This window comes from Uranotaenia lowii, chromosome 2 (assembly GCF_029784155.1).
Source record: "Uranotaenia lowii strain MFRU-FL chromosome 2, ASM2978415v1, whole genome shotgun sequence".
Lineage (NCBI taxonomy): Eukaryota > Metazoa > Arthropoda > Insecta > Diptera > Culicidae > Uranotaenia > Uranotaenia lowii.
The window spans coordinates 35,415,009-35,438,607 of NC_073692.1; the positions used below are offsets into that span (position 1 = coordinate 35,415,009).

General features: G+C 32.6%; 1 protein-coding gene across 1 annotated transcript in view; it reads left to right on the plus strand.

Moving 5' to 3' along the window:
• Positions 1-23,599, plus strand: part of LOC129746177 (NADPH oxidase 5) — a 357,046-nt gene that overhangs the window by 277,141 nt on the left and 56,306 nt on the right. Inside the window, exons 5-8 of the mRNA XM_055739712.1 lie at positions 6,090-6,210; positions 6,279-6,344; positions 6,513-6,597; positions 7,469-7,554. Of these exons, the coding sequence (XP_055595687.1) occupies positions 6,090-6,210; positions 6,279-6,344; positions 6,513-6,597; positions 7,469-7,554 (358 nt within the window). The remainder of the gene's footprint in view (positions 1-6,089; positions 6,211-6,278; positions 6,345-6,512; positions 6,598-7,468; positions 7,555-23,599) is intronic.

The following is a 23,599-nucleotide window of genomic DNA, read 5'->3' on the forward strand; positions in this document are numbered from 1 at the left end:
AACTCCGATCTCAAGTAAATGACAAAAATGACAAAAATGACAAAAATGACAAAAATGACAAAAATGACAAAAATGACAAAAATGACAAAAATGACAAAAATGACAAAAATGACAAAAATGACAAAAATGACAAAAATGACAAAAATGACAAAAATGACAAAAATGACAAAAATGACAAAAATGACAAAAATGACAAAAATGACAAAAATGACAAAAATGACAAAAATGACACAAAAATGACAAAAATGACAAAAATGACAAAAATGACAAAAATGACAAAAATGACAAAAATGACAAAAATGACAAAAATGACAAAAATGACAAAAATGACAAAAATGACAAAAATGACAAAAATGACAAAAATGACAAAAATGACAAAAATGACAAAAATGACAAAAATGACAAAAATGACAAAAATGACAAAAATGACAAAAATGACAAAAATGACAAAAATGACAAAAATGACAAAAATGACAAAAATGACAAAAATGACAAAAATGACAAAAATGACAAAAATGACAAAAATGACAAAAATGACAAAAATGACAAAAATGACAAAAATGACAAAAATGACAAAAATGACAAAAATGACAAAAATGACAAAAATGACAAAAATGACAAAAATGACAAAAATGACAAAAATGACAAAAATGACAAAAATGACAAAAATGACAAAAATGACAAAAATGACAAAATGACAAAAATGACAAAAATGACAAAAATGACAAAAATGACAAAAATGACAAAACTGCCAAAAATGACAAAAATGACAAAAATGACAAAAATGACAAAAATGACAAAAATGACAAAAATGACAAAAATGACAAAAATGACAAAAATGACAAAAATGACAAAAATGACAAAAATGACAAAAATGACAAAAATGACAAAAATGACAAAAATGACAAAAATGACAAAAATGACAAAAATGACAAAAATGACAAAAATGACAAAAATGACAAAAATGACAAAAATGACAAAAATGACAAAAATGACAAAAATGACAAAAATGACAAAAATGACAAAAATGACAAAAATGACAAAAATGACAAAAATGACAAAAATGACAAAAATGACAAAAATGACAAAAATGACAAAAATGACAAAAATGACAAAAATGACAAAAATGACAAAAATGACAAAAATGACAAAAATGACAAAAATGACAAAAATGACAAAAATGACAAAAATGACAAAAATGACAAAAATGACAAAAATGACAAAAATGACAAAAATGACAAAAATGACAAAAATGACAAAAATGACAAAAATGACAAAAATGACAAAAATGACAAAAATGACAAAAATGACAAAAATGACAAAAATGACAAAAATGACAAAAATGACAAAAATGACAAAAATGACAAAAATGACAAAAATGACAAAAATGACAAAAATGACAAAAATGACAAAAATGACAAAAATGACAAAAATGACAAAAATGACAAAAATGACAAAAATGACAAAAATGACAAAAATGACAAAAATGACAAAAATGACAAAAATGACAAAAATGACAAAAATGACAAAAATGACAAAAATGACAAAAATGACAAAAATGACAAAAATGACAAAAATGACAAAAATGACAAAAATGACAAAAATGACAAAAATGACAAAAATGACAAAAATGACAAAAATGACAAAAATGACAAAAATGACAAAAATGACAAAAATGACAAAAATGACAAAAATGACAAAAATGACAAAAATGACAAAAATGACAAAAATGACAAAAATGCAAAAATGACAAAAATGACAAAAATGACAAAAATGACAAAAATGACAAAAATGAAAAAATGACAAACATGACAAAAATGACAAAAATTACAAAAATTAAAAAAATTACAAAAATTACAAAAATAACAAAAATGACAAAAATTACAAAAGTAACAAAAATGACAAAAATGACAAAAATGACAAAAATGACAAAAATGACAAAAATTACAAAAATAACAAAAATTACAAAAATTACAAAAATTACAAAAATGACTAAAATGACCAAAATGACAAAAATGACAAAAATGACAAAAATGACAAAAATGACAAAAATGACAAAAATGACAAAAATGACAAAAATGACAAAAATGACAAAAATGACAAAAATGACAAAAATGACAAAAATGACAAAAATGACAAAAATGACAAAAATGACAAAAATGACAAAAATGACAAAAATGACAAAAATGACAAAAAATGACAAAAATGACAAAAATGACAAAAATGACAAAAATGACAAAAATGACAAAAATGACAAAAATGACAAAAATGACAAAAATGACAAAAATGACAAAAATGACAAAAATGACAAAAATGACAAAAATGACAAAAATGACAAAAATGACAAAAATGACAAAAATGACAAAAATGACAAAAATGACAAAAATGACAAAAATGACAAAAATGACAAAAATGACAAAAATGACAAAAATGACAAAAATGACAAAAATGACAAAAATGACAAAAATGACAAAAATGACAAAAATGACAAAAATGAAAAACATGAAAAAAATGAAAAAAATGACAAAAATGACAAAAATGACAAAAATTAAAAATGATAAAAATGATAAAAATGACAAAATTTCATAACATTATAAAATATAAATTTTTGTGAAATGAAGGTAATTTTTGTAATTTTTTATTTTTTTTTTTCATTTTTGTAATTTTTGCAAATTTTTAATTTTTTTAATTTTTGATTGATTGTCATTTTTGAAATTTCTGTCATTTTTGTAATTTTTGTCATTTTTGTAATTTTTGTCATTTTGGTGAGTTTTGTTATTTCTGTGATTTTTGTCATTTTTGTAATTTTTGTTATTTTTGTAATTTTTGTAATTTTTGTAATTTTTGTAATTTTTGTAATTTTTGTAATTTTTGTAATTTTTGTAATTTTTGTCATTTTTGTAATTTTTGTAATTTTTGTAATTTTTGTAATTTTTGTAATTTTTGTAATTTTTGTAATTTTTGTAATTTTTGTAATTTTTGTAATTTTTGTAATTTTTGTAATTTTTGTAATTTTTGTAATTTTTGTAATTTTTGTAATTTTTGTAATTTTGGTTATTTTTGTAATTTTTAAAATTTTTGTAATTTTTGTAATTTTTGTTATTTTTGTTATTTTTGTTATTTTTGTAATTTTTGTAATTTTGTAATTTTTGTCATTTTTGTAATTTTTGAAATTTTTGTAATTATTGTAATTTTTGTTATTTTTGTAATTTTTGTTATTTTTGTAATTTTTATAATTTTTGTAATTTTTGTCATTTTTGTTATTTTTGTAATTTTTGAAATTTTTGTGATTTATGTGTTTTTTGTCATTTTTGTCATTTTTGTAATTTTTTGTAGTTTATGTCATTTATGTCATTTTTCTCAATTTGTCATTTTGTTGATTTTGTCAATTTGGTCAATTGAAGAAAATTGACAAAATTGACAAAATTGACTAAATTAACAAAATTGACAAAAATGACAAAAATGACAAAAATGACAAAAATGACAAAATTGACAAAATTGACAAAATTGACAAAATTGACAAAATTGACAAAATTTACAAAATTTACAAAATTGACAAAATTGACAAAATTGACAAAATTGACAAAATTGACAAAATTGACAAAATTGACAAAATTGACAAAATTGACAAAATTGACAAAATTGACAAAATTGACAAAATTGACAAAATTGACAAAATTGACAAAATTGACAAAATTGACAAAATTGACAAAATTGACAAAATTGACAAAATTGACAAAATTGACAAAATTGACAAAATTGACAAAATTGACAAAATTGACAAAATTGACAAAATTGACAAAATTGACAAAATTGACAAAATTGACAAAATTGACAAAATTGACAAAATTGACAAAATTGACAAAATTGACAAAATTGACAAAATTGACAAAATTGACAAAATTGACAAAATTGACAAAATTGACAAAATTGACAAAATTGACAAAATTGACAAAATTGACAAAATTGACAAAATTGACAAAATTGACAAAATTGACAAAATTGACAAAATTGACAAAATTGACAAAATTGACAAAATTGACAAAATTGACAAAATTGACAAAATTGTTAAAATTGACAAAATTGACAAAATTGACAAAATTGACAAAATTGACAAAATTGACAAAATTGTTAAAATTGACAAAATTGACAAAATTGACAAAATTGACAAAATTGACAAAATTGACAAAATTGACAAAATTGACAAAATTGACAAAAATGACAAAATTGACAAAATTGACAAAATTGACAAAATTGAAAAAATTTACAAAATTGACAAAATTGACAAAATTGACAAAATTGACAAAATTGACAAAATTGACAAAATTGACAAAATTGACAAAATTGACAAAATTGACAAAATTGACAAAATTGACAAAATTGACAAAATTGACAAAATTGACAAAATTGACAAAATTGACAAAATTGACAAAATTGACAAAATTGACAAAATTGACAAAATTGACAAAATTGACAAAATTGACAAAATTGACAAAATTGTTAAAATTGACAAAATTGACAAAATTGACAAAATTGACAAAATTGACAAAATTGTTAAAATTGACAAAATTGACAAAATTGACAAAATTGACAAAATTGACAAAATTGACAAAATTGACAAAATTGACAAAAATGACAAAATTGACAAAATTGACAAAATTGACAAAATTGAAAAAATTTACAAAATTGACAAAATTGACAAAATTGACAAAATTGACAAAATTGACAAAATTGACAAAATTGACAAAATTGACAAAATTGACAAAATTGACAAAATTGACAAAATTGACAAAATTGTTAAAATTGACAAAATTGACAAAATTGACAAAATTGACAAAATTGACAAAATTGACAAAATTGACAAAATTGACAAAATTGACAAAAATGACAAAATTGACAAAATTGACAAAATTGACAAAATTGAAAAAATTTACAAAATTGACAAAATTGACAAAATTGACAAAATTGACAAAATTGACAATAATGACAAAATTGACAAAATTGACAAAATTGACTAAATTGACTAAATTGACAAAATTGACAAAATTGACAAAATTTACAAAATTGACAAAATGGCCTTAATTGGCAAAATTATCAAAATTAACAAGAATGTCAAAAATGACAAAAATGACAAAAATAAACAAAATAAACAAAATGACAAAAATGACAAAAATGATAAACATTACAAAAAATGACAGAAAACACAGTTTGGTTTTAAATAAGACATCTTATTGGATGCCATGTAACTTGATATATTTTATTAAGCGTTTTCTTTATTTTTTTTATCAATTTAAATTGCAGAAATGTATTTTGAGAACTGGTTAAAGTTCACAGTACAGACCCCGTTCGTTTTTGGCAACACGCTCGTGAATTTTGCACTGCCAAAATCGAATGTTGCCAAAATCGAATGTTGCCAAAATCCAGCGATTTTTTATTATTATTTTATTATTTTGAATACTACTCAAAACTACCTTTGAACATTATAGAAATCAGACATGTATTAGATAGCTAAAAAATATTAGTTTTTAGCAGTAAAAAGGACTTTTTTTATTTTACTGCTTAAAACTAATGTAACTGAGCCAATAGACTAAATCGATTTGAGGTCATTTTAGAATTTCTCAAACCCAGGGGTATAAATTGCTTCGTTTTATACAGAATTTTTCAAGTTACGTTTACATGAGTAAATTTGTATTGTCAAGTTTGTATGGGAAAATTGAATATTTTTTACTGAAAAATCTACATCATTTTTGATGATCTTCTGATGGTTCTTGCCAATTTATAAATTCTGTGGTGAAAATTTTCCGCTGAACAACTTTGTCGAAGATCTTAACTTCGTTTCTCATTACGCAAAAAAGTTATTAGCTGTTTAACAGGGGTATGTCTTTTAGCATTGAAAAACAAAAAAAAATTTTTAAATATTGAAAGTACTTAAAAAAAAATATCTTGAAGGTTGCGAACAATACGATAAATTAATAAAAGATATAAAAAATGTCTATTTTTTTTATTCGAGGATACTTAAAAGAGACACCGTGACACTTTAGTTCTTTAAATCTCAATTCGAACTTTTTTTTTTTGTCTTACACCTACAGGCCCCGCACAGGCTTCGACAAATCATCCCTGGAACGGTTGGAGCAACTTTTCATCAAAACCGTTGGCAACGAGAAGGAAATTCGCCGGGAGGAGTTCAAAAAGATCGTCACATCCAAGAATGTAAGTAACGTTTTTTTTCAACAGATTAGATTTTGATTTATTCCAAATTTTTATTATTCGCAACATAGCCATTCTTCACGGAACGTGTCTTTCAAATATTCGATAAAGACAACTCGGGAACGATTTCCTTGCAGGTGAGTGAGCTGGCGGATTTTTTTTTTCTTTAATCAGTGCACGTGCAGTTAATTAATGTTAAATTTCGAGACAGCCGATGACTGCTCAAAAAGCCCTGCTGCTATCGGCACATTTTAATCTGTTATTTTTTTCTGTTTTCTCTCTGTTTGTCTGTTTACGTTCCACAGGAATTTATCGATGCAATCCATCAGTTTGCCGGCCAGTCTCCGGAGGATAAAATTAAATTTTTATTCAAAGTATATGATTTGGATGGTATATACGAACTATTTGATTTATTTTTATTATAATTGATATCAATTAAGGGTCTCATTATCACGCGCCGCCGTTTTCTGTTGGGGTTTTTTTTTGCTTTTTCGAGGCTTTCGGGGCTTGGTCCCAAACTTGCCCTTCAGCATTTCTCAATTCAACATCACTTCTGTCTTACATTGTCGAGCACTAGGTTTATTTCATTTTTATTTTTGCTGCTTATTTCTACTCATTCCCAGCCCAAGGCACATTCCTTATCTGAGCATTTTAGTTTGTTTTCACGTTTTTGTTCTTTTTTTCCCCCCTTGCGGTCTCAGTCATTATCCTTTTTTGGGGATGGGCGCTAAGGGTTATGTCGTTATTGCCGCCATCACCTCAACCAAGAGGAGAGAACCCTTGAAAGAGATCTTGTGATGTTGGCTGCTGGCGGCGGCTGTCCGAGTAATAAAAAACCTTTTTTCTCCCTGTTTATTTAATGACTTAGTCGTCGTAATTAGCCGCGGTTTAACCATGTTCAACAGCTTGTAGCAATTCAGACCGAAAAATCAATAACCAGCAAAGCCGATGCGTCCGTCACCCGGGCAGAAGGATCCTGAGGTAGAACAGAAGCAACTCACCACACCGGGGGAAAATGTAGATTAATGATGTTGTGGTGCCAAAATTGACCAAAATACCATATTCGCGAGGAGTTCATTAAAGAGGCGCAGAAGTGTTCGAAAGATTTGATTGCTTGCTTGCTTGCTGGTTTACATTCGTTAACTGCTTCCTCCGATTAATGTGTTTCCATTCTTAATAAGACTTTCATTCATGTCACAAATGTTTCTTTCATATTTTTTTAATGCATTTAAATCTAATTTTTTTCACCAAATATCTACAGGCGATGGGCTGATACAACATCTGGAGCTGCAACACGTAATGCGAGCCTGCATGGAGGAGAACGGAATGCGCTTTTCAGAGGATCAGGTAATCTATGAAACACTAGAACTAATTCAACATTTTTAAAAGTTTTGCCACAGTTTCCTTCCCAGTAAAGAGAAAAAGTTTCGATGAGACGAAAATCTAGACAACTCGTAATGTTGAGGAGAGTTTAGCCCTACATTGTTCTATGACTTTTAAGCTGGTCATGCTAATGGTAGAATTTCTGTCGAAAACTCTCTTATCTACTTGAAGATCACACATTTTTTTAATGAAAACCGTGAAATGGAGAGAATAAGTAGAATTATTCTTAGGGTACCGTAATCCGGGATAAGACTGATCACTTTTTTTCAATACTTTTCGATAATTTTTTTCTATTTCATATTTTTAAAACCAGTACTAGACTCCTATGAACGTAAAACATGAAATTTATTAGACTACTTTAAATTTGATTTAAAAATCGATTTCGTCTTTTTTTCGTTTTTTTATTTCGTCTTTTTCTTTCGTCGATTCGTCGTCTTTTAGAATTTGATGCCTCGGGGTAACATTGATCAGTCTCTATTTTGACGGTTTTAACGAGTTTTTTTGATCATAAAGGATACAAAACAGCTTCATAATATTTACAAATGCTAGTTTATCAATTGCTAAGACAGTTCGGAACAAACTCAAATGATATAAAATTCATCATGAAACACTACTAAATTGAACACAACACTTTCGGTGGCTGCGGTTATTTATAACATGTGGCCCTAAATTTTTACTTTAACTACATCGAACTTAACATTTGAATTACTCATTTTACTACGTTTTTTGCGTAATGGGTAATTGATAAGGTGTTTGATTACTAAGCTACAGGGTGGCCAGCGAACCGGGAAAACCGGGAAAAAACCGGGAATTGAAAATAGCACCGGGAAAACCGGGAAATAACCGGGAATTTGACATCCAAACCGGGAAAAAATCTTATGCAGTGCAAATCACTTTTACTATATAAATCCTTATTCAATAGTAATTTTTTATCAAAAATTTGTTATAGACGTTAGTTGTAGTTCTTTGATGAAAACACGAAATGAGAAAAGTTTATGTGTGTTTCCATTCTTCAATTTTCGCTTTTCCACCGAATGTCAGAAATGAATACCAGAATTATTCGAAATTCTAATTTCAGAATCCAAATTTTGGATTCAGAATTGATATAGAACTTTGATTCAAAATTCAGGCTCAGCATGATATTTGAAATTTAGATTCTGAATACAGATTTCTTTCAGAACTCAGAGAAGGTCGAATTAACTTCTCTGTGCTAAGACTTGAATTATGCGTTCAGTCAAATGAATTTTTAAAAAGATTCTGGTACAAGTTTGACAATTCAAGTTTCGAAATCGATCTTAAATTCAAATTTTTAAATGTAAACATATAACTTAGCCTGAGATTCTTAATTTTTACTCATTATCTGGATTTAACTTTTATTTCAGAAATTATTGTTCAAATAAAATTCGAAAATCATGTATCCAAATTCAGAATGAAAATAAACAAAACAATAGTAATGGTATTTATTGATCATTTATCTAAATTTTTAAATTTAAATCTTAAGATTAGAATTCAAAATTTAAATTTTAAGTTCGAATTGCCTTTTAAATTTTGCAACTAATATCGACATTTATGGATCATAATTGCAATACTAAGTTTGTTTTTCAGAATTTGTGTTGATTTTTTTTAAGTCCGAGTTTGAAAGTAAAATACACGAACAGCACAAAAAAAGCTTGTTTATTTATCTGAATTTACTGATATACAGTACCGTTCATAATTGTATAGAAATTGAAAGCACACGCACTATCACTTCGACTTTGAACTTCCATAACTTTTTACTCTGATGTTATTTTTTGATCATTTTTTCTGCGTTAGATAGATCAACTATCACACTATTATACCACAAAATTTGAGCTATCTGGAGTTTGTGTGGCCTGAGATACAGAAATTCTACGAAAATCGTACTTTTTGGAAATTTTCCATTCAAACTGCAATATCTCAGAATCTACGCTACATTTTTTCTTAAAAATTTGCAGAGTGATTGTTGAAACATGAGGCTAGCATGTATAAAATTTTTGAAAAGTTCTATCGATGAGATTAAAAATTACGCGAGGTAAAATATATCAGGCATGAACGTGAAAATGCGGTTTCTATAGAATTTTGGACGATTCATGAGAACAATATCATTTCCATCATCAAATCGGTCAAAAAATGTCTGGCAAAAGCAATTAAAAAAAGAAAAAATGAAATAAATGATCTGTTTGTGTTTTGAAAACAGAATCTTACGATATTGTTTTGATTTTTTGGTTGAAATTGATTAACTGTTTGTTAAACATAAAATAGGATTTTTTTATGGAAACATTCGTCCAAAATTCTATAGAAATCGCATTTTTAGGTTCATGCCTGAAACATTGAACCTCGCGTAACTTTTGATTCCATCGATAGAACTTTTCAAAAACTTTTGACATGCTAGCTTCATGTTTCAACAATCACTCTGCAAAATTACAGTTAAAAATGTAATGTAGTTTCTGAGATATTGCAGTTCGAATGAGAAAAGCCCTAAAAGTACGATTTTCGTAGAATTACTGTGTCTCAGGCCATACAAACTCCAGAAAGCTCAAATTTTGTGGCCTAATAGTGTGATAGTTGATCTATCTAACGCAGAAAATTTGATAAAAAAATATCATCAGAGTAAAAAGATATGGAAGTTCAATGTTGAAGTGACAGTTTGCGTGCTTTCAATTTCTATACAATTGTGAACGGTACTGTATAAGAATTTTTAAAAAAAATTATTTTGGTTCATTTTAGCGGTTTTTAATAAATTTTATATTTTGAAATTTTTGAGATTGATGAACCCTTGTCAAATGTACATTATTTTATAACTTTATAACTTCCCAAGTGCAATCAAATAATAACTTTGAAATTTTCCCAAGTTTTGAATTAAAATATGGTAAACTTCTATATGAGAAATCAGAAATCTTAAAAAAGTATCACCTGTATCATCAAATATTCGGCAAAATACATCATTTTCCTGCCTTTATGATGTTGCAGATTTCATTTTATGACATCATTATGGGCTTTCCATTCCTTTTTGAGTTATGGTGGAAATAATGACAACAAATCTCTATTTTTTCGTCCAATTCTTATAAATCTAACATTATTTTTCCAAGAATCCAAAAAGATTTTAATCAAATACCTTAAACTTTATTAATTTCCCCCGCATTTTAAAATTGACAAAATATGTGCATTTGCAATATTGTTTGATTATTTTCACGAAAAAATCTTACATTCAATGTCTCGGAAAATATATTTAAGTCACAATAATTTTAAAGATTTTAAAAGCCTTTGAACCTCAAAGTTGTGACAAGTGGAAGTTTCGATTCTGATTAGTTGAACGAACTTTGAAATTTCCCAGAGAATTTGAGATCCGGAACGTCAACGACATGCAATCATAATGTGGTGTTAAAATGATACAATGCGGTGTTTCAAGAATCCCAGATGACGAAATTTTCCAGTTTTCACGCACTTTTACTTACAAATTTCATAAAATATCTATTTGTTCAACCAAAAAAATTTGTAAAAAGTACCGTAAAGACATAAAATCTGTTAAGGGAAAACCGGAAATTTAAAAATGGAAACTCGCTGGCCACCCTGCTTTGATCATAATTTTCTCAACGTAAACCGTTTGTTTTTCCTTTTTCGGTTCTATTTAGCTTTATAAATTCTCGTTTAACAAACTAACTTACTTAATGTTCCCGCGCCGATCCTCCGGTGCATAGGGCCGTGGTAAAAGACCTCGACTTTTGACGATCCGGAGCCAGCGTCTTCACTTGGTCCCAGTCAAAATTCTCGTCGACAGTTCGGATTTCGGCGGCTAGGCTTCTCTGCCACGAGTTTCTGGGTCTGCTTCGTCTCCGATGTCCCTCTGGATTCCATTTAAGCGCCTCTCTGCAAATCTCGTTTCCATCTCTTCGCAGTGTGTGTCCGATCCATCTCTACTTACGTTCCCGAATCTCGATTTCTAGCGCCATTTGATGATACCGGCGATGTACTTCCTCATTCAAGATCCAGTTGCCAGGCCACCAAGCGCGGATGATATTCCGCAGGCAGCGGTTTACAAATAATAGCAGTTTTCACGTGGTCACCGCATATGAGCACCAAGTTTCTCACCCGTACAGCAATACGGATTTGACGTTTGAGTTGAAGATTCGGATTTTCGTTCGTAGAGAGTGTCGTGACCGGTGGAATTATCCTCTTCAAGGAATCCGAAACTAGTTTTCCGAGACGCCATTTTAATTTCACGTCACTAATTTTCAAGCCACTCACAAATACGATCTGTGCTTTTCTACAATACTTTACCAACTGACGATTTCTCTCCAGGTCACGCTTGTTCTACCCTCCGAAACAGAGATGCCAATGTGCCTGATTTTTCAGGCGTTGCCTGATTTTTCGAGGCTCTGCCTGACAACCTGATAAGCCATTGATTTTCCCTGATTTTTGAAAATATGCCTGATTTTTGCGAACGTCATGAAAAATGGGCAGTAAGGAACTGGAGTAGGTACCATAGCTGAAGTGAAAAAGTGAAAATGAGGCTGAATCAAACCAATCGAAAGATTCCCGTTAATTCTTATTGCAAAAGAGAATTGAAGGGAATGTTTTGATTGCTTTGATGCAGTAGAGTTATTCATCTAAGTAGGCTCACAACACATATTGGAGTGAAAATGTGGAGAGATGACCAAAAAAAAAAAAGGTCATCACTTTGAGCGTAATTTCCGTTACTTTTACGTAGCCTGATTTTGCCTGATTTTTATTTCGCAAGTTCCCTGATTTTTGAAAATAAATGTTGGCAACCCTGCTCCGAAACTCTCGATCAGCGTTTGCTCTCCATCGATTAGACTCTCCTTCTCTCCTTGGCTAACGTAACGGTCTGTTCACCTAAATTTTCATCCCTTCTCTGAACGGAATTCCCCGCTCTTTTCTCTCACGTTGGTTGCGTTACCTTCGTTACACATCGATTTTGCTGCCATTTTGAAGTTGAATAGCAACAGTAGCTTCGTTAACTCGTAATGCTAGTAATACACACTAACATAAATTTCTACTATTTCTTAAACTCGCAGTTTTAAACCTTTTTAACCCAGACATTAGAAACAATTCGTTGGGATTTCTTTTTATATAATTGCTCTGATTTAATTATCTATTACGCTATCATTTTTGATCGAACACTTTGGCAATGTTTTACCGCGTTGCCAATCTATAAGAATAAATTACTATCATTACTATCAATATTTCCTACAGAGAGATCTGGCGTAACCGCCAGATGTTCCGGAGACTCGCAAACGCAAACACCGTTGTGCAAGACTCTACACGAAAATGGCTCGTATTGTGCTTCAATGAGATGGACTAGTTTCTCTGGGACTTCTCGTCGCCTTAGAGCCGCCCAGATTTTTTCGTGGTTCATTCGATTAAATGCTTGTTCGAAATCAACGAACACCAGTAGAAGAGAATTCGATTCCTAGAATTCGATGATTTGTTCCAGTATGATTCGTAACGTTGTGTGTGGTTAACACATGATCTTCCGGATCGGAATCCAGCTTGTTGCCGTCAAAGTGTAGCGTCGATTTTCTCTTGGATCCTGTTAAGAATCACTTTGCTGAGTACCTTGGGGTTGTGCAGATCAAGTTTATGCCACGCCAGTTACCGCACTCAGTTAGGTCTCCTTTCTTCGGGACCTTTACGAGGATACCCTGCATCCAAGGTTGCTGATCTTCGCTCAGAATGAGTTTTTACTCCCATCCTAGTCACCAACGATTTTACCCCACAACATAGAAAGTTTATTTTCTTTACAAACGATGCTTTTCAGCATCGAACGACGCATACCTAGTTTGTTTTTTTTCCCCTCTTTAGTGATCAGTTATTTTCTGAGTAACTATCGGTAACCATCAAACAATCATCATTCGCTACCAATGAATACATTGCGCGTGGACGGCGTCGAATTATTCGTCATCTACTCGACTCGCTGACGATCATGCTTCGCCGCGAACGCTTCATGAAGCAAAGCGATTTAATTCGAGGAACGCAAGAGGTGCCCAAAAACCAAATCTATGCCAATATTGGCTTATTTTCCTCTCAAGTTATGTTAATTATTTATCAAAAAATGGGTCTTAATTTTTATCCCGGGAATTGATCCCTAGTAGCATTCTTCCTTGAAGGTCTGAGTCTGGGCATGAATGAACAACATCGTCATCAACTCGCGCCGAATCAACTCGCTAACGAATTGATTCTGTTGCGAAGTGAATGGTTGCTAGAGTAAACAATGACTGAAAATCGGGAGGAGAAAATCAGCAAGGAACGCTAGGCACAGGGGCGGTCCTAGAGTTGGCTCTTGGGGGGGTGATTTTCCAAATTTCCAAAAATCAGTCAATATGAAGGAACGTAATAACTGGTTAAAAAACGAACATTTTGAAAAAGCGAAAAAATGGGGAGGGTGGCGGGGGAGGTCGAGGGTGTTAGGGTTTCCACTTTCAAAGGAGTACAAATTTCACTGAACAAAATCAGATGTATTTCGAAAAATATGAAATAAGTGAAGAATAATAATATCTTTTAACAAACTTTTTCAATATTTATAGAACAACCAGAAAATCTTTAATATTCACTTTAAAAAATGTTAATAAAAAGAAAGTTGTCATAATTTGTTTATCTGGTAGTTTCAAATTGTCACTTTCAAAGATCTTTAAAGAATTTCTTGTTATAAATGTCATTTTAAAAATGAAAATTATACACACGTTGATGAGCTTCTGAATACTTTTTAGTGCTAGACCAAACAACAAGTATAGTTTTGAGATAAGTTTTAGTTATTTATTGCTATGAACTACAAATTGATTAACGGTTATTATTTTCCATTGGAGTAATTTACTCCAATTTCGTAATAAAATTTCAATTGGAAACACAATCCTTGTTCAAATTTTGGTTTTGATTTTTCAAATTCTCAATATAAAAAATCAACCCTCTAACTAAACATTTTGTTGAAAATAAGATTATCAAAATCAGATACTGAAGTATGAATCTTCTTGAACTTAATTTTAATTGATTTGCTCTTGAATTTAAGGTAATAATACAAAATTTCAATTTTAATTTTAATGAAACAAATGAAATATCAACACATAAATTATAAAGAAAATGAAAAATCGTTTTTTTTCGTCATGAAGGTACCTATTCATTATTCCAAACTCTTAAAATAATATTGATTTATAATAAAAAACATGGAATGAAGCCATAAAAGGTTAGTTTAGTGAAGAGTATTTATCAATTGCAATTGAAATAGCCAAACTTCCAGAAGTAGAGTTTCAAACCTTAAACTGGATTTTTACTTAAAATTTCAAAATAGTTATGTGAAAGAGCTGAAAGATAAGATTTCGGCGATACAATTGATGTAGATCTTGAAATCCAGCAGTATAAGTCAAAAGTCAGAAAAAGCTCTTTTGAATGTTAGCTTGATGGATTACCTCGTTGACGAAAAAATAATCGACTGATAACGGGAAAGTTTTAAACCACAAGGGAAAAAATAAAACATTCGCGAACTGTTTTGGAAAAAATTTGCGTCCTTAACTCGATTTTTTTGTCAGATTTGTTGTCAGAAAACTAATAAGTTGAGAGTTCCATCGATGATGAAGCAACTGACGTACATGAACAACAAATAATTATTTTGAATCTATATATAATTTTTTATTTATTCATCGATGCAGATTTAAGGGAAGAATGTCACTAAATGATTAATTCCCAAAAAAACGATACAGATTTTGTTCCTAAACAACAACGATTTGAAAAAAATATATATTTAATTTGTTTTTAATTCTATAATTTTGTCGTCCAGAAGTCACGGTAATTTACTCACAGTCTTCAGAAAAATTGATCATGAAGTAAGAGTTTTTTTTCTAAATCTTTTTGATAATGTACACATTTGCTAGAAAGTGCACAATTTTTTTCAATGAATTTTAATCTTGTATTTTCAAAAATTATACCGAAAAACAGAGCAGATGGAAAAAATACAAATTTGCATTCAGTACCCTTAAATAAGTCAAAGTCAGTTTTCAAATTCTTTGCACCTCGGAAAATGTGAATTTCGTTTCCATGTGACAGAATTGTGAATGCAGATTTTGAGTTTTGAAGATGAATTTGAATCTCTTTCTCAAAACACCAATTCTTTCATATTGAAACAGCTTTCATAAATAGTTTTTATCTTTTTTTGGCTCTAAAAACTCATAGGAAATGCAAAAATTACAAACACCGCCAACAATTTCTTCTTTTGATTTATTGTTGCTCTAGAATCTGTTGTGTTTTGTTAACGCATTAACTTGAATTTAGAAATCTTTAAAATGTTTTTAAATCTTAATCTTTAACTATTATAATTTAAAATTTTCATATTCAATTTCTGTTTGGTAGGATCTACTTGAATTTTTTTACGGTCATCCATTATATGAATGCTTGATGTGATGGATTTCAAACCAATTGAAATTAAATTGAATCTTTTTTTGTTTTTGAATTTCTTAATATAGGTTAGTTTGAAGTGTCATAATTCATATTTGAATGATGTAAAATCGAGGAGAAGATGAACTCGTGCAAGAGAATCTTTACTTCACAGAAACTCAATTGTTATTTTGCAATCTAATTATGAATTCCTTGTAAACGCAAGTGAGAATAGTACTGCATTGGATTTTGGAATGAGTTAGACATCACTTTGTAAAGATTTAAAATTGTCAATAGACCGACGGTAAACAAAATTTGAACTACAAAGAAAAATCATAGTGAGGAACTTTCCGTTGCTGAATCTTCCTTAAAAATGGATTTCATGAGGCCTTGTCATGTTGTATATTACGATTGAATATATTTTGTTAATTATTTTTGTCAAACAGAAAGATTAGAAGGTACCAAAGACTGTCAATTGAAGTCACACGTTTCTTAAGTGTCTACTGGAAAACTGATCACTCCAATGGACGATGTGACTACAATTTAGATTTCTTACTAATAAGGCAATTTAATTTCTGAAAATTAAAGGATATTGCCAATCTTATGATTCCATTCATATGTATAAAGTTTGAGTATTTTTATTGTTTTCTTCTATCTGACAGAATAAAAAAGGAACTGTATGGTAAAGACAATCAATGTATGACTCCAGAAGGAAAAATACTCAAGTATTTCAGTGTAATAACAATATTCACCCCCTATTTGACTTTTTCAAATTTGTCATTCCATTAAAATTCAAAACATAATGAAGAATTATGAAGCTCAGATTTTGAAACAAATACAAAATATATCACAATTTGCTCATGTAAATTTAGGGATATGAGGGATATTAGTGACAACTAAAAAAATGTCCCTATATTTCATCACCTTACTAAAATATTAAATGGATAAAAGGTTACCAAATTCTAAGTCAACACTCTAAGTAATTCAACAGAAGTTGATTGGTATAATTCGGTCCAGAGAATTACACAGCTGCTTGAATTTGGTAGACCGACTTTTCTTCAATTTTGAGCTTTTCATTTATAAGCAAACTTTTTCGGTGATTAAACACCCCCACGGAGTGGAAAATTTTTGAAAATTCAAAAGCACATCTACTAGGAGAAGTTCAAAGTTTTTATAGAAATTCGAGCATTAACGGGTATTTTGTAACGGATTTTTGGCGCTTGGGGGGGGTGATCACCCCGATCACCCCCCCCCCCCATAGGACCGCGCCTGGCTAGGCAACATAAACAGAACGAAAAATCATCGTACATAGTTCACTAAGACGGCGCTTTTCTGTTGCATGTTTAGATTCCTTCGCGAGTAATGCAAAACAGCGTCGTTACTGTGGTTGCATCGGTAACGATTGGAAATTTTGAGGCAAACGAAGCGATTATCAGTAACCCTGCCTGCATCCAGTCGGCCGTGAATGTTGCAGTATCCCAAATGTCAGCTAAAAGACGGTGCAACTTTTGTGCTGACAAGTCAGAGTCGGCTTTCAGCATTTCAGAGGGGATTCAATCGATCCCGGCTGCTTTGATGGCCGCTCCTATTTCAGCCAGAGAAGGCGCTTCCAAGTTAACGCCATTAATGCGATTTACTGTGGGCGCTTCGAGCTGCGAGTTCTGTAGGCCCTCGCTATTTGTGACTCGGAAGAGTTGTTCAACATACTCAGTCAAACGCTTGAGCTGATCTGTTCGATTGGTCAACAGCTGACCTGCTCGGTCTTCCAGCGGCATTCTAAGGCGGCGAGAACTGTCTTAGAGTAATCGGACATCTTCAATAATGGCGGCAATTCTTTCTCCCTTTTCAGGTAGGGAGTTAGTCCAGGCTCTCTTGTCTCGTCTACAAGCTCGCATTTTCCAGCTCCGAATATTGTAAGCGGGCGGCTGCTTTTGATGACATACCTGCTCAATTCCAACTTTCGCATTTCTCCGATCATCGACCATCCTCCAAGTTACATCCGACATCCATTCACTTCTTCTTCCACAAACTTTACAGAGAGTACCATGGCTCGTCGTGATAAAGGCATTCTTGATTCCACACCACTGTTCTTCGACTGTTCGTCTGTCGGCAGCTCCGAGCCTCGGGATTCTAGCTGTTCAACCTACGCCCTTTTCACCTCTGGATTCTCCAACCGGCGGACGTCGTATCGACAATCGACTTTCTCCTCGCGCCGTTGGACACGCACAACTCTCAGTCGTATCTCGCCAAGGACGAGTTGATGGTCAGATGCAATGTCGCTTCGTTTGTTGCGGACATCCAGAAGGCTCCTACGCCATTTTCGGCTGATGCAGATGTGGTCAATTTTATTTTCTGTTCGGCCATTTCGGAATACCCAAGTGACCTTATGTGCTGGTCGATGGGGGAAGAGCGATCCACCGATCACCATGTTGATGTTGCCACAAAATTCTACAAACAACTCTCCGTGTTCGCTTATCTGTCCTAGACCATGGCGCCCCATGATGCGCTCAAAGTCCTGATTATCGGAGCAAATCTTTGCGTTGAAGTCGCCCAAAATGGATTTGAATGTCACCCTTCAGAATTCTCCTACCACGCTGTTTAGATGACTGTAAAACTGCTCTTTCTCCTGCAAATCGGCAACGTCAGCTGGCGCATAACACTGGATCATTGAAATGAACTAAGTTTTACTATGATTCAGGAGCAGTGAAATTTGAGCTAGGGTCTCCTTATACCTTTTTTCTCTTTTCTACTATTTTCCTGCAATACCTGCTTTATCTAAGTAGGCTAAAAAATAGTTATAAAACTGTTTCTTAAGAAACGACGAAAACTGTTAATAACATGTTTTTCTGATGTCATAATGTTGGAAAAAAGTTGAAAATGCTGGAAACTTTTCAAACTTATTAACATATTTGACATCACCATAAAAGTTTTCAAAGATGAATTATCGAAAAAGATGTATTGCATTGCATATTACTGGAAAAACAAAATTTTTATTCTCTTGAATGTTTAGTTTTAAAAATTGTACTACGATTAAAATGTCTACACAAAAAAATTTTCTCATCTTATTTCTTTGCTTGAGTTTCTTCCCGGTTTCACTGTGTCACTATGACAGGTGTATACTATAAAATTGATCAACGGCTATCATTTGCTACCGGCACATTAACGTGCCATCTAAATCCCAATCGCTTAACGCTGCTGCTGCTGCTGCTGCTGCTCCAAACCGCATCTATCAATGGATGGACCATCCATTTGTGTCCACATCTTTAAGCCAATAATGAATGATAATGCGATTCGCATACATTTTCATCGCCATCGTCATTCGATTGGCAACTGCCGACGACGGCCTGAAGAAAAATTCACACTCGTCGCCCAACGCCACACAGGTTGCCAGATCTTTGCGCTATCGAAAGTCGAAATGATGATACTCTACCAGGCAAGGAGACTACTCAGCAGAAGAATCGTTATTGCAGCTTGGAAGTTGGAAACGATGATGATAATAGCCGAGTGCCATTTTTCATGCTACCTCTAGCTGTACCGAAGCACGTGTTCGGAATCTAAACGACCAATCATATATTTACACATTTTACGATATATCAAAAGTATTGATTAATTGATCATTCCAATGTGTTTCGAATCATTTGATTAATCCTTAGACCATTGAAGAGTTTCTTCTCTGACACTTTCCCAGTTCTTGATGATTAGTGTTGAAAAAAAGTTCAACTATACAAAAATCAGCTAATTGATAGCGTCCTTAGCCGATAAAAGGTTTAATGAAATTCAATTTGTCCTCACTATTTTGCCATCGGCCCTGCCACACCTGATCATTATTATTGACGCCGTACTCTCGAGCCTAATTGAATTATAAGAATTAAATAGAAACAATTCCAACTGCTCCGGTATCGCTAATGAGTGTTTTATGGGAATATTGTAGACTCTTTTTTTTTGTTTCTTGTCCCGTACCACCCATCGTAAAAATAAATTGGCTCACCGATGTTTCACTCCACAAGCCGGCTAAAAAAACTAACTGAAAATCGCTAACGACAAGTGCTCCATGGTATAATTAAATTTGCGCTCACTGAACTAACAGAAGCAGAAGCAGATCGGTAGGGCTGCAGCTGCAGCTGTAAAGTGTAAAGTAAGAAAGAAAAAACTGGATCAGTGCTGCTGCATTTTCATGATTTTACTCTGAACTACAGAAGGAAAGATCTTTCAAGAAACATGATTGCATTCATTGCATTGATCTTGTTTAATATTCGGAAAAAATATTATCTAAATATTGGAAATGCATTTAAGTTTTGAGAATCATGAATCAAATTTGAAACGAAACTCAAAATCATATTTGAATCAGATTTTCAAAATAGTTAACAAATGATGATTCGAACTGTAAATTAAGAATTCTGAACTGAATACAGAACACTACCTAAATAGAAAAACTAAAGTGCAACTAAGATTTTGGTTATACGGTAAAACTTCATAAAAGGAATGGAACCTCATTTCAAAATTAATATTAAATCTGCGATTCTATCAACAAGTAAGTGAATTAAAAAAACTACATATAGCGAAATTTTGAACTTGGGAACAGTTTTCGAGGTTTTAGCATTAGTTTTGAGTCAGATTTCCACTCCTTAATTACGTTATTTAATAGCCAAAATTTGATAACAAATTTCAAATTTTGATGAAGAGAGCTTGTGTGCATTTCCTGGACCTTCATGAGGAGGGGGGCTTGATCTAACCCCCCGTTCCTACGGCCAGAGGTATGTATGTATATGTTTATGTACCGTAGATTGTCACAACAGAACGTGTTTGATGAACTTTACAAGCGAAACGCTTCTTTAATCCAATATGTTTTTCGAATTTAAAACCCACATTACTGTAGGATATGACTTCAACCCTGTTCAACAGTATAGAGAGAGTTATTAAGAGAGAGAGCGAAAGCCTATCCGAAGTTTTGAGATGAGGGATTAGTTCAGTTGTAGTGCAACAGCGAACCGTACCAGCCGCAATAAAAGTAATTGTCCGAACTGTATTGCGTTCGTTTATTTCAACCGAAATATTCTTCACCGGAGAACTCTACAAGTGGCGCAATCGGCAGGATCGTAAGTATTTTTTTAACGTTTGGTGGGAAGTGAAAACCTACGCTGGCCTGTGCAACTTTCGCTGTCTTGTTCATCGTAAACATGGAAGATTCCTAGCGTTTGATGTTTTTCTAATATGGCGTAAATTTTTTTTCAAACAAGGTGAAAAAACAGAATGTGAACAGTGGAAAGAAATATGGCGGTGAAAGCATAAATTCGCCAGGAAAAGTCTATTGTTGAGTGGTAGTGGTGTGAAAAATGAGACCAACGCAATGTTGTAGTCACTAACACTGAGAACAGCTCCCGCCTTTAGTGAAATGAATCATATGCATGTTGTTGCTGGAAAGAGAGTCCGACTTGTGTCGTAGTCATTTTTGCAAAGTGAGTCCAACTATGTGTTGCAGTCGTGGAAAAATGCAAGTGTGAACAGCGAGACCAAATGATTAATGCAGTCGCTAGAAAGAAAGAGTCCGACTTTTGGTCGCAGTCACGTTTACAGCGAGACCAGCTTATCGTTGCAGTCGCTCGTGTGTATTTTGTTGTGAAAAAGGGAAGAAAAAAAATATGTGCACTTTGAGAGGAACTGAAAGAGCCCGACGTTGAGTCGTAGTCGAACTGCAGGATCATGTGTGTGATGTATTTTGATGAGATGAGTTGAAAATGGGTGAGATGAAATGAAAATGTTAGAACGAAACTAATCGATTGGAGTTAGCTACGGTTGCTTTGTTATAAAAATAGTAGGTTATTGAATTTTTTCAAATATAAAACGGGAAAAGCAAACAATTTATAATCACATATGTAGAGTGAAATTTCGTTGTTCGGACATTGCATTGAAACATACTTTGATAACAGTTTAATGAAATAAATCGTACAGAAAAAACGCACAAATGGAATCTTGACGGTAAGTTTTCATTTCTTCTTTTAGATGAACGGAGGATCTGCTAACTGGCCTTTGCAGCCATTTAATGATGCCATTAATCCGCAAGGTTTGAGAAGAGAATGGGAGGAGTGGTTGCGCTCTTTTGAACTTCTCGTTGAGCTGAAAGGTGTGCAAACACAACATGAGAAGTTGGTCATGCTATTGACATATGGAGGGCGAGGCTTGCAGAGAACCTATTACAACGCAGGACCCGCACCAGAAGAAATTCACCCAGAACCAACCCGGATTCCTTATCGTCCAGAGGAAGAACCTGAATACGACAATGCGATTAAGAGGCTGAATAAATTTTTCGTGGGGAAGCATAACGATCGCGTTGAGTTGGAGATTTTCCGCTCAATGCGGCAAACCAACGAAGAAGCGTTTAATTTGTTTTTACTACGTTTGCGAGAACAAGCAGTGCGATGCGACTTCGGAGAACGAATTGAAAAAGAAATTATGCAGCAGGTTACCATGGGTGCTCGCGATGAGAGAGTTCGTGACAAAGGAATGGAAAACGTCATGACTCTAGACGAAATAACCAATTATGCTGTCAATCGCGAAATCCTTTACAAGCAAAAAGAAAAGGCCAAATTTGTTGCTGATGAGTCTCTGGTTGCCACGGTTCAACGTGGCAATTTTCGTCGAGCTCCGTATCGGACCAACCGTTGGAAACAACCACAATCGAATCACCGGACAAGATTTCTGAATACTCAGTCTCGTCCGATGGTTAGGCGTAATGAATGCTACAACTGTGGAGCCGAAGATCACTATTGGCAGTCACCATCGTGCCCAGGTCGACGTATTAAGTGCAATAGATGCAACGTGACAGGGCATTACGGAAGAAAATGTCCAGGAAGACAGCAGAATTGGCCTACTCGTAACGTCTGGAAGCGTCCGGAAGGTGAAACGAATAATCTTGGAGAAGCTCCGTGGAAGGAAGAACTGCCTCGTCGTCCAACTGCAAGTGACGTGTCTGAGGTAGAGTAATCGTTTTAATTTTGTTCTATTATTCTTTGATTAATATTTTCTACATCCATGAACTAATTTGATAAATGAAATTAAATAAACCGAAAATGCGTAAATTTAAAAAAAAAATTTATCTTGTTTTAATAGGGACACTCATACCATCTTTTAAGAGAATCTGATGGAATAATAACTTGTAAAATCGACACTTTTCCAGTTCAATTTTTAATTGATTCTGGGTCTTCGATCAACTCTGTTACATCAGAAATTTGGGACAAAATTGGGAAAACCGATGTTAAAATATATAAGACAAAATTCCAATGCTCTCGTCAGTTCAAATCGTATGCATCTGAACAACCGTTGCAAATTTCAGCAATTTTTGAAGCATGGATTTCAGTGAATGAGACCAAACCGAAGGCATACGCTGAATTCTTCGTAGTGACTGGAGCAAACAAATGTCTTCTCAGCAAACAAACTGCTGAAGAGCTCCGTGTGCTGAAAGTAGGACTCGATGTACAACACGTTCAGACATTTAAACCATTTCCTAAATTTCCCAACATCGAAGTTAAGTTGACGATTGACGAAAAGATCCCACCCAAAAGAATTTCATACCTACGAGTTCCAAGCGCTATGGAGCAAAAAGTGGATGAAA